A 12,989-nucleotide genomic window follows, 5' to 3' on the forward strand; every position below is an offset into this window, starting at 1 on the left:
TCAAACCTCACCCTCTCCAGGCTCCACCCCTCAAATCTCCAGGAATTTCCCAACCTGGAGTTGGCAACCCTATCTCCGTCCCAGCCAAGCATCAACCTGCCATTATTTGCCCCTTTGATTTCAGCTTTGCATCTCCTCCCCCTTCCCTCCTGGAGATCAGTTGTAATTCTGAGTGATTTCCACCCCTCTCCCGAGATTGGCAACAGTAGTTCCCCAGAAAGGAATGGCTGGTTGGGAGGGTGGAGTCTGTGGCATTGTACCTATCTGAGGTCCCACCCCTCCTCAAACCTCACCCTCTCCAGGCTCCACCCCTCAAATCTCCAGGAATTTCCCAACCTGGAGTTGGCAACCCTATCTCCGTCCCAGCCAAGCATCAACCTGCCATTATCTGCCCCTCTGATTTCATCTTAGCATCTCCTCCCCCCTCCCTCCTGGAGATCAGTTTTAATTCTGAGTGGTTTCCACCCCTCTCCTGAGATTGGGAACAGTGGTTCCCCAGAGGGGAATGGCTGGTTGGGAGGGTGGAGTGTATGGCATTGTACCTGTCTGAGGTCCCACACCTCCTCAAACCTCACCCTCTCCAAGTTCCATCCCTCAGATCTCCAGGAATTTCCCACCTGGAGTTGGCAACCATATCTCCTTCACAGTCAATCATCAGGGCATTATGCCCTGCTGAGGTCCCTCTGCACCCCAAACCATGCCCTCCCTAGGCTCTACCCCTCAAATCTACAGGACTGGCCCTCCCCTTAGTATTGCCAGCCTCCAGGCAGCACCTGGAGATCTCCAAGATCAGTTCTCCTGGAGAAAATGGCTGCTTTGGGCAATGGACTCTATGGAATTATACCTGCCGAGGTCCCTCTGCACCCCAAATCCTGCCCTCCCCAGGCTCTACCCCTCAAATCTACAGGTATTTCACAACCCAGAGTTGGCAACCCTGTAACTGGCTAGGGAACCGCTTTGCAGACCCTTGGAACCCAGAAAACATGGCATAGGAGGAGGTGCTTTTCTACCTTAGCTGCCACTGCATAACCCCAAGTCAACCTAAGTCAGAGGTGGAGGGAACTATACCTGTTACCATGAGGCTGTCCTCCCATACTCCCCACTTGGGGCAGCAAAATGACTTGAGACAGCCCTGCCTTATAGCTAAGTGGAAGGAAATAAACATAGCTTGCCTCCCTCTATTTTCCCCTTCCCTCTGCTTCTCCACCAGCCACAGCTGGGACACTCACCTGGAGCTTCCTTCTAGAACTCGTTGTATTTCCTAGTCAGTAATAAAACTGGATTTACAGAACTTAAACACCGTAGTGAAGCACAGGCTTCAGGGTAGTATATCAATAAAGCTTTGCACCAAATAGAAGCTTTGTCTATGTTCCTGATTAGCTTTAGAGCCAGTTTGGTGTAGTGGTTAAGTGTGCGGACTCTAATCTGGGAGAATTGGGTTTGATTCCCCACTCCTTCACCTGCAGCTGCTGGATGACCTTGGACAAGCCATAGTTCTGACAAGAGCTGTCCTTGAAAGGGCAGTTCTTGAAAGAGCCCTCTCAGATCCACCTACCTCACAGGGTGTCTGTTGTGGGGAGGGGAAGGGAAAGGAGTTTGTAAGCTGCTCTGAGACTCCAAGTGAAGGGTGGGGCATAAATCCAATCTCCTCCTCCTCTTCTTCTTCAGTTTGGTTTGGCTGGTGACTTTCATTACATTGGTATCTGACTCTATTTCTTTGAGGATTGAAATATTACAAAACATCCAGTGTCCACATGTACTAGGCTAAACTAAGCTGTCTCTTGGAATGCACCATCATGGTTCCATTTCTTCTATTATTCTTCTCTAATTCCTATTATCAAAATTTTCTTCTGAAAACTGATGATTTAACTGAATGTTTCTGAACAGTATATGCAATCTATAACTCTATTTTTTGTACAATCAAGCCCCTGGCAGACATGCAGTCAACAGAGACATCACAATATTTAATGGACACTTCATAGACAGTCAACACATTGATTAGAAGGGAGCAATTCTTTTAAGTTAACATGTGCTGTGAATTGTAGTGTCTAGACAGTTTCTCCTGATAACAATTACTTGAGTATCATATGGTGACCTGTTCCAAGATTGTGTAAGGCAGAGCTTTTGAGTGCCAGTGAGCCTCCGAAAAGGGAGTGGTTGTATCAATAGTAGCAGCACTAAAGGAAGGGGTGTCAATAATCCACTAAGGATAACCGAGTTAGGAAAAAGAGTAACTTGGCTTGCCACAATTTCTGGGTGGAAGGGAAATAGATGGCAACAAAGTGATAAGAAGCAAACTGGGGGAGAGAAACCTACCAGGAAGATATGCAGAATGGTTTAAAATCCCCTGGGGGGAGGGACCTAGGGGTTAAAAGGGATGAGATTTTCTAAAAATTGTCACCAGCATTTGGAAGTGTTTCCCCCCATTTTGGCAATTTTCAGGGGCATAGCTATGAAAGATAATGAAAGCAGGCCCATAGCCACAGTAGGGCATTTAGGGGCAGTGCCCCCTCACTCATGGCCCATTCCCCACAACTCCCACTGCCCTCCCCTTACCTGCCAGCTGCATTTGTTTGATTTGGCCACTACAGGAGGAGAGCCAGAGCGGTGCAATTAGTACTCGGTGAGTATGTACTCTCTGCTGCTCTCCTCACGTAGTGGCCGAGGGAAATGATTGTGGCCAGCAGGTAAGGAAAGACCCTTCTCTTCTTCACCTGCCTGCCTGCTGATGGGATCTTTCTCTTCCCCCCTCCCCTGCCCCCCAGATTTCCCAATGCCCACCACCCAAGCTTTTCTGGTTACGCCCCTGAATGAAAGTGTTGCTTGTTCAAAAAACATCATTTTGTCGGTCTCAGACTTGCCCTCAAGGATATCATCACATTCACTAAGACGTCGATATTCTTGTGGCTGCCACGGGAACACCACTGCCATTTGAAAGCGGTTGAAGACCCCTGTGAGGGCCTGATCCTGGCTGGGTCTGCGGCGTGGCATGCTGAAGCACTCCTGTTTCCCTCCCTCTGCCTTATGAAGTTCCGGAACAGATGTGGAGGTGTGCAGCTGTTTTCTCACAGGAGGAAAAGAAGAATGCCATGCTGAGGGCTCCATTAGGATTGGGCCCTAACAGCATTTTAAAATCACTTTAAAACAGTGGTGGTATCCTCACGGTAGCCACAAGGATGCCATCAATGTCTAGTTTGGCCCAAAGATTAAATATCTGCCCTTCCAGGAAGCATTGCCTTTATTCCAGTTAACTGTAGGGAAGTTAGAGAGGAGAGAGAAAGCCTGTGAAGGGGAGAGAGCGGAGTGTTGTTTTCCATAGAAGTTTCCGGATTTTCTGATCAAAAAGTTGTTATCCTCAAGAAGACAATCCATGAAGAAGTTAAAAATGGAGGTGCAGGTGAATGGCCACCTTCTGCTGTGAAGAAAAGTTGCTCTCCAGAAATTTTTAAGAAGGGAAACCTCTGTGAGCATCCTGCCCCAACACTGACTCTGGTGAAATATTGCCCGCCTAGGTTGGTAGGAAACCAACATTGCCTCAATGTGGGGAAAAAGTGGATCACTGCAGTTGGAAAAATGTCCCAGTCATACCACAATGCTTTAAACTCAGCACACTTTGTAGAAGTGGTATTGATCAGAGAACCCTTATTTTAACATATTCAGGTAATTGGGGTAAAGTTTGGTAATTCCTTGCTGTATATGTGAGCAGCATAGATATTCTGCTTATATTTAGCAAAAACAAAATTTAAATTTTGGGTTATCAGTTTAAGAATGCACCGTACATTCAACTATTTCAATAGATAGTACTGTAGGAATGGATAAATAACTTTGGAAAGTTGGGAGGGCAAGCAAGGAAAGCGGGAAATGAAACAGGTAAAGTTTTCATGTCTGCTATATGTACAAAGAGCCCCTGTATGCCATCCTCTTCCATTTTATGCCCCCAAGGGAACCAAGGGCTACCAGTCTTCTTGCTTTACAGTGATGTGATGTCCTCTGCCCAGATCTTCAGAATCTTTGCCATCATGTTCACATTGATATTTGGTGCTCATTGGGAAACTGCTAGTTTTCAACAAATTAATACAGTTCCTGGTTTAATTCACAATTTCTGTCATTTCTGTAGGTGGCAAATGTATCCTAATCTGGTGTCCACAGGTTAAACCTGTGTAGCTCACCAGCATATTTATAACCTGCACTGCATATGTAAAGTACTAAAAATATACAATTAAATAATCTTTGCTGTGGGTAAAACCTTATAGATAAAAACATCAAATACCTAAGCTATTGATTAGCCAATAATAATCAGCAAATATCATCGGCGTCTCAGACAGCACAAGAGGCTCACTAGCCTAACTATAGAACTCCTAAATTAATGAACCCCAGACCTTACTATTTGGGAAAGGCCAAATAAGTCAAGTGAAAAACAGAAGTACGAGAAATATGCAAATAATGGATGAGTCTATTTCCATGTGAAAACAACAACTGCAGTGTTTCATGGTAAGTGTGTTATGTTAAATGTTTGACACTTATGTGGGAGCAGCAGCAGCTGCTGCCTCTCCCTCTCCCAGCCAAGGGCAATAAGACTACACATTGTCACTGTTATCCCTGTTACAGGAAAACCATTCGGCCACTCACATAGACACTTTCTCAGCAAAGAGATGATGTTATGTTGGCTTGACTCCTGGACTGTCAGGTTCTGACTTCATTCCCCCCCCCCCTTTCTTAGCTCTAATATATGTGTTTGTTAATGGAAAGACATCTGTGTCAATATTGTGTGAATACAGTTCTCAACCCATTTAGCATGGAGGAGTGTCATTGGCAGCAATAGCTAGACGATTCAAGATTCACTCTGGCTTCATTAATGATGAAATGGAACTGCTAACTTCACAGCCCAGTCTCCAAATTTCTCACCAAAGCATACTCAAGACTTTACTTTCCATCAGGATGTATCTTTCCAGTTATCCTGGTAGTGTTCTGGAATAGTTAGATCAGGAGACCATTTCATATTTGGGGAGAGGAAACGGGAAAGGCAGTAACAGCCAGGATGAAGTGTACATTTTCTATCTATCCAAGATTAAATTGCAAAATAGAGATCCATTTGAAGAACATTTGTTGTAGGAGACCACATTACATGATACTTACAACAATGGTATGAATTTAGATCAAACAGTAAGCTTAAAAAAGGATTTGTGCTTTTGGCATTTGTGTCTAGTACATAAGCCCATTTCATAAATAATAATGTATTGGCATGCAGGCCAGAAACATAGGATTCACCTCATGGGTAAATATATGACATTAAATAGGAGTCCACATTAAACAGTGGTTCTGACTAACAAAAGCTTATGCTGAAATCAATGTTGTTATTTATGCTGTTGCTGGACTCCTCTTTTTCTACAGCAGACTAGCAGGGATATCCCACTGAAATCGCCATATGTTTAGTGCCGTCTTTCTTAAATAGTGTACATGTACATTTTTTCTACCTTCTGGCATGCACAAGGCTGGCCCGCATACAAGGTAATTCCTGGATGTTACTTTGAGTAACAGCTTCAATTTTCTGTCTCTGATGTCCATTTCAGTGAGTTGACGTGCAAGAACACCCACAACTGTCACTAGATAGTCACTGGGAAACAAAAACAACTATTTGTGCTTGTGACCTTCTTCCCATTCTTTATATATACATTTTTAATTTGAAGTATGATGGAAGACAGATCATTATGGTAGCTACTGGTAGAAACAATACAAGGCCATTTCTTTTCACCGCTGTGAACCCATAGCCACCTCCTTTTCCCTTGCCCATATTTTTCTTAGAGCAAATGCACTGATTCCTGTCCACCAATTAGCTGCAATAACAAGTGATAATTTGACACAGTCAGATCTTTCACATCACTGTACTTTTCAGTTCAGGCCCTTCAGCAGAGTCATCAAGGGATAAGCCATTGGGTTATGGGATATCATCCGGTGGAGAACATACTTGTAGGATTTAAGCCACAAAGCTTGATTACAGATCCAGACTACTTTAAAATTCCGGAAGCCTACCCTGAATAAGATGTTGTGATGGTCTTCCATAAAGGCAATTTCTTAACTTTCAGCTGTTGTACTGTGCTGTCATTTAAAGCACAGGTGTTGACAGAAACTTGTATAAAAATGGCATCTTGCTCATGTTTGCACTCTTCTTATCTGCTTAATTTACAGACAAAAATAAATTCTTAGTACCGTTCTTGGGGCACAGCCAACACAGCTCCCAGTGAGATCCGTTACTTTAGTGTATTGTGTCACTCCTAAATGAACCACATAGCACATGGTTAGAACTTATGTCAGAGGCTGAAATAGCAAAATAGATTGCCAAGTTTTGCTGGGTAACTTTTGGTTAACAAGCCTCATTTTTACCTCGTGTTACTTTCTCACACTATTGATGAATATGATTCTTACATTATTATTTGGCCAGGCAGACTGTAGCCAACCGTTTCCAGCTTTTTCAGAACCAGCATTTCAGCACTTTTTCCTATTTTTTTAATGCAAAAAAACAGAATGAGAAAACGTAGTTGTATTTCCGTTCTCTCATCCTTCCCAGTCCCCACTCACATTACTGACCTAAGTAAGATTTCAGCAATGCAGTGTAAACTACAAAACTAGCAGGTAATTCAGCTTAAACAGCATTCACATGACAGCAGCAGAGCTGTGTTGTGGCTCTGCTCTGTGCACATGGGATGGCAACTGTGATTTAAAAGCGCAAAAGAGATGTGCAGACCCTCCTCTGACTGCCTTTCCTTTTGTGTTGCCTTTCAAGGAATTGCTCTCTCTGTGAGACTTGCTTCTTAGTATATCCATGCAGGCCAAGAAAAGATTTAGGGACAAGAGTGATGGGCAGGTTCAGCACATCACACTCTTGTTACCCTTTCGCACTTTTATCTACATGTATGTGCTTTACAGTTACCCCTGCTGAGCTCAAGAGTATCAAGCACAACTTGTCATCAAAGTCTTCCAGAATTCCCACTTCAGCAGACTGCAAATCTAAAACTCTAATGCTGCCTTGTGTTGGTAATCTAGTCACTCTGCTAATTGACAGTAAGCAATCATACCCAATGCTCCCTCTAAGCTGTGAAGTCTTGTGAGCAAAACCTCTACTTTGTGAGCTACTGGCATTACAGTTGTGAGCGAGTGATTTGTCTACTGCATAAATGAGTTTGCTCTGGAGCCATACTTCCTGAGCGAAGACGAAAATGTGTGAGCCGGAGGCTAAAAAACGGTGAGCTAGCTCACACTAACTCAGCTTAGAGGGAGCACTGATACCCTTGACCAACCCTGCCTCTCGGCACGTCTTGTGACACAGCAGTTCACGAAGAGCAGCCATTCCTTATGCGCTGCAGCATGTTAGTTAAAATCATTTGTTTATGCCATTACCTGGAAAGTTTTATACCTGTGGCTATCTACGAAATGTAGTAGTAATTAATTGTGACTACAATTAAAAACACGTTTATTTCACAGCAGTCACATTGGAACAGGATTGTCATTGGTGCTCAGTTGTAACTTTTTACACTCATACAATGACGTTAATGCTCTTCATGCTGCTATGCATTCTCATAGTAGAGAAGTGGGTGTACCACATCCCATCTGGCTAATCTGACAGATGTATGCAAATAGCAGTGCTTTAGATAACTTGTGCTATTCTTAATACTATAGTTATTTTCCCTTCCAATTACATTTTGCTATAAATATGTGTGCCCTTAAGTTGATCCGAGTATCAATTTCAGCTAACTAATCAAATTATCTGCTAAGGTTTCAGGAATTATAGACCTGCCTTTATTTCAACAAAATGAGATGGCTTTTAACTCTCAGAACTTGCCAAGAATAGATTTATTTCAAAGTTGAAAAGACTGTTTTCAGAACACAGACCTTTAGCTTCGATAAACGTTGTGCACAAGTCAGCAAAATCCAAGACATTAAAAAAAAAAGGCAAGGGTAAAATTTGGAGATTAATGAGAGGGAGTTCTCAACACTTTGGAATGGCTCCTGAACAAGCTAGCTTACAAGGCTGTATTTCACATGAAAGAGCATCCATGCACAGTGGCTCGTCTTAGTAACTGGAAGCCACCATGTTTCTTCCATGCCTTTGCAAATGCTTTGCAGTAGTATAGGCAGACAAATGGAATTTTTTTGGGGGGGAGGGGCACAACCATTCCATCTGGCTAGTTATACAGAATAGCTGCAGCAGTTTCAAGAAGTCTTTACATGGTGGCTGTTTTTTGCAACATGATCCTGAAAAAAGGGGCAAGTCTACCGGCTCAAGGGTTTCAATGCATGTGTTTTGATGACGGGCAGTGTTCTTTCAGAAAAGGGTTGTTTTTCAATAACTTGAAACTTTTGCAAGTGCTTAAAAACATATGGGCATACAAAGGCTGCAATCCCGTACACTCTTCCCTGGGAGTAAACCAAACCGAACACACAGTCAATCTTAGATCAAGATGGGCAGCCATGTTGGTCTGAAGCAATAGAACAAAGTTAGAGTCCAGTTAGTACAGGCTTCTTATCTCAAGTAGCACTGAAAGCATATTGCAGGTTATCAAGTACACCAATTTGAAGTAGATTTGAAAGCACTTTCAGATATAATGAGGAGGCCTGTTATTCTCATTCAAGAAACCCCATGGGGCAGATGTAAGCACCAAGTCATGCCTGAGGACACTCTTTGGATTGCAGGACATGTTCTTCTAAAAGAAAAATGACAGCAGAGAAACTAACTGGTATTCATAATGTATTTTCTGTGCATCACTATCAAATTTTAATTTTGGAAAAAAACCCTAAATAATATCATTATTTCTTCCAAAAAAAAAGTATAGTTATACCACAATCCAGGCAAATTTCTTTACATCTTCCAATTATATGGGGAGAGAAGACAGCCAGTGTCCTTTCACCAGCTACTGTTCTCTACTCCCTCCCGCATGTGCTGTGTTATATACCTAAAATGCTGGTTGCTACAGCAACTGAGACTGGATAGGTGTACAGCAGAACTGGGGAGAGGAGTGTCTGGAGTACAGCTTTATTCTCTCTCCTTTACTGTCATGAGATTTAAAAGAAAATACCTGTGTTACAAGAAAACTGTTAAGACAGAGAGGCCAATTTTTAAAACAACCCCCTGTATGTAAGAGCCCCATTTTGCTTTATCAGTCTTTAGGGTCAGTTTGCTCACATGACCTGAATAAACTATTTACCATATCATCCCTATTTCCTTGGGCCTCATAATAAAGAAAATGCAGAGGGGTTTTTTTTAATGGATGCAAATTTACAAGCATTTTAGTCAATGCACAGAAATATCAAACATGGTAGCATAGAGAGCCAGGCATGGTTTAGCGGTTAGTGTCAGACTAGGATCTGGGAGACCCAGGTTCGAATCCCCGCTCTGTCATGGAACCTTGCTGGGTGACCTTAGACCTAACCTATCTCACAGGGTTGTTTTGAGGGATAAAATGGAGAATTATGTAAGCCACCTTGAGTCCCCATTGGGGAGAAAGGTGGGATATAAATGAAGTAAATCTGCTTCAATTTCCATTTATTTTAATGTGGAAGAAGAGACTATTCAAAAGGGGAGAATGTTCAGACACCATCACTTCTTGAGCTTGGTGGAAGGTACAATCCCCCCCTCCCCCGGACCAAATCCTGCCAATGGCCTGACATGGATGAAAAACAAACAAAACTTTCTAAAAAATGGAAGGTTTCTACATTGCTCTTATTGCATTAACACCAAAAGATCTTACAATGTAGCAGCCGCTCAGTCACTTTGTAAAGGCTAGCCATCACACAAGGGCATGCAAACAGCCAGAGTTCATTGCATTTTGCTTTATATTTAGTGCTGCTGATCATTCAGGCTGCTGCTCTCACCCTTCTCAAACAATTCAATGTTCAACCAAATAAAAAGGATACTGAAGTGATGCTGGAAGAGCAGCAGGTAAGTTTACACATTCAGCCCACACCAATAAGGAAACACTCAGGAGTTGTCCTATTATCGAATATTTTTTTAAAAAAAGAAAAAAGTTTTCTGTGCATCATTGTCAATTTGAAGTCCCACTGAATCATGACGTCCCTTGACGTTTTTGTTGCTGATTTCGGATGACTTCTAATTGTTTTTTGCATTGCTGGTAATACGTGGAAAGGCTTTTGTTCTCATCTAAAAGCTTTTTATGTTCTTGCACCAGACGTGATGTGTTTTGCTGGTCTTTTTCATCCTGGTCCAGTTCTGCTATTAGTTCTTGCCTGAAACAAAAATGGTTGAGATTAGAATGTCATACAGAAAATGTCATGATTTACATATCTGATAAATAGCTAGAAGCAACCTTTTAACAATCACTCAATGTAATGCATCGCACTTCAGGAAGACATGAGTGAACATTAGGAGACCCTGCATGACTAGGGGATCACATTACTCAAAGAATAATCAGTTATCTAACTGGTAGATCCATATCTATATATATCCCAACACAGCAGTCAGTCCTTCTTTTGTACCTGCCTAAATGCTCCCCAGAATGGATCCATTGCTGGGAATACATTCAATAGCTGACCCCATCCATCATGATATGCTTAAGACCCTCAACTGTTTGCATAACTGCAGTGTTGCAACTTATGCACATGCTTCTATAAACCATAAAGAAGAATTATTGTTAAGTTACCTCTTTGGGGACAAACTGACATTGTGGCAAAACCGGGATTGCCGGGGAAAACCATGTCGGCATGTGCTTGCCTCCTACAGCCACACCATGCAGTGTGTTTCTTATCTCTTGGAGCAACATCCAATGAGGTGGTGAAAGGGAGTGGAAACACATGGCATGAGAGGACATATAAGAAACGTCATGGTACAGGGACAAAGAGGAATGAATGTAATGGTGAGGTTTTATGTCACAAGGCTGAGTCTGTCCCAGTACTTCCCTTGGCCCTCAAACAACCAGTTGCATCTGATTTATACAAAGGCAGGCAATAATTTACTACAGAAATGTAACTCTCTTCTGAGAAGCAAGTGGAAGAATCTTTGCTGCTTTCACCATGCCACTACTACTCTTCTACAACTTTCTTTTTTTTTTTTTTAAAGAAAAGACCAGCTCAACAGACTTGGAAGATTTTTCTGGCTCACAGTGATGCAGACTGTTAAAGTTTCACCATTTCTACACCATTTTCAAAATAGCTTGTTTTCTATGTTGAGATGAACTCTTGTTAAAATAGCAGAGACAAGAGTCACATAGACTATTTTCTCCTCAACTGTAATTTGATTTAATTGATGAAGTAAGCATTCAAAACACTTTCTGCCTCTAATTTTAGATGACTGAATATTCCAAGCCGACTTGTGATAAATTAGTTTTCATAAGGGCCTAAAAGACCCCAAGTTAATTACAGGGCAGAGCTTCCACAGTCCAGCTGACCAAAACACTGCTTTGATATCTACTAGTGAAGAAACAATGGGACTGCTCAATTTCAGTCTTCTATGGTGCTTCCTTCCCTACTTCAATCCATGACTAAAGCAGGAAAGTGCAGAAGATGCTGCTGCAGTAATTGGGAGAACTGCTGCCTGACACCTGGAAGGTTCCAGCTACACTGTGGAAGGCCAAGGCACTGGAGAAGTCACTGGGAAAAGAAGAGGCAGGCTGAGAGGCTCACTGCAGAATTGTAGTCGCATCCTTGGTGGTGAAGGGGACACTAGATCACTGACAACAGGAATAATATACCAGAGCCTGAGTGAAGAAACTAATCATAGTCCTGGAAGGGGGATGTTCTTTAACAGCATCTCACATTCACACCTGTTCTATGTTACGTACTGGGGGTGTGTGCATGTGTCCGTGTGTGTGTGTGAGAGAGAGTGTGTGTGTGCTGTCGGAGCTCAGGGAGCGTGTGTATTTGTATGTGTGTGTGTGAGAGAGGGAGACAGTGCGAGGAGGCTGCCGTGCATAGTTCTCCCTGGCCCCTGGGCTGCCAGCGCCAGAGCTTTGCCCCTCTCAGGGACCGGGGTTTGTGTGTGAGAGAGACATGGTGGTGGGGGGGAGCAAGTCCCTGGCCCCACTGCTGCTGTCAGGGCTCGGGTGTACTGTGAGAGATGGCAAGAGAAGGGTTAAGTCCCCCTCTTCAAGGCTGCTTGAATCAAAACAGCTCCCCCTGATGTAAGCTGCTTTGGTCCCCATTGCAGAGAAAGACTACTTTTCCTCCTGGGAAACCACTGGTGCCAATCTCCAGGCGAGGGCTGGAGATCACTCAGAATTAGAACTGCTCTCCAGATGGCAGAGATCAGTTCCCCTGGAGAAAATGGTGGACTCTGTGGCACTCAGGCCTTCAGAGCACGGAAGAGGCTGCAGGTCTGTGTGTGTGTAGAAATGGAAAGCTGAAGAGTGAAGGGAAAGTAAAGGTAGGTTGATGATTGGCTGGGAAGGAGATCAAGTTGCCAACTCCAGGTTGGGAAATTCATGGAGCTTGGAGGGGTGGAACCTGGAGAGGGTGAGGTATGAGGAGGGGTGGGACCTCAGACAGGTACAATGCCATAGACTCCGCCCTCCCAACCAGCCATTCCCTCCTGGGTAACAATTGTTGCCAATCTCCATGTGAGGGGTGGAGATTGCTCAAAATTGCAACTGTTCTTCTGGTAGCAGAGGTCACTTCCTCTGCATAAAATGGTCATTATGCCCTGTGTCATTATGCCCTGCTGAGGTTATGCCCTGAGCCCGCTTGCGGGGAGGGCAGGGTAAAAATACTAATAAATAAATAAAATAATAAATAAAATAAGGTTGCCATGGAACATTGATGCTGAGTGCCCAAGGCCCTGCCACTCTCCCAGAGCCTCTTTCTAGAGCTCGTTGTATTTATTTTCACAGCGGGCCTTATTCCTAGTAGGAAAATAAAGATGGTTCAGATAGGATAGCATGTTTTTAATACACTGATTTACCTCTCCCATGGAATTATAGTAGCAACAAGGGGGGAGCTACAAGGATCTGAGAGGGACATCAGACTTCCCCACTACCCACTATTTC

General features: G+C 43.3%; 1 protein-coding gene across 2 annotated transcripts in view; it reads right to left on the bottom strand.

The window, feature by feature from the left end:
* Window positions 1-9,499: 9,499 nt before the first annotated feature.
* The window catches only part of MAP3K7 (mitogen-activated protein kinase kinase kinase 7), a 49,816-nt gene continuing 46,326 nt past the window's right edge, over window positions 9,500-12,989 (bottom strand). For both annotated transcript variants that reach the window (XM_015416480.1, XM_015416479.1), the window contains one exon: window positions 9,500-10,239. In XM_015416480.1, coding sequence (XP_015271966.1) covers window positions 10,059-10,239 — 181 coding nt within the window. In that variant the 3' untranslated portion in view covers window positions 9,500-10,058. The remainder of the gene's footprint in view (window positions 10,240-12,989) is intronic.

This window comes from Gekko japonicus, unplaced genomic scaffold (assembly GCF_001447785.1).
Source record: "Gekko japonicus isolate JY-2015 unplaced genomic scaffold, Gekko_japonicus_V1.1 scaffold2293, whole genome shotgun sequence".
Lineage (NCBI taxonomy): Eukaryota > Metazoa > Chordata > Lepidosauria > Squamata > Gekkonidae > Gekko > Gekko japonicus.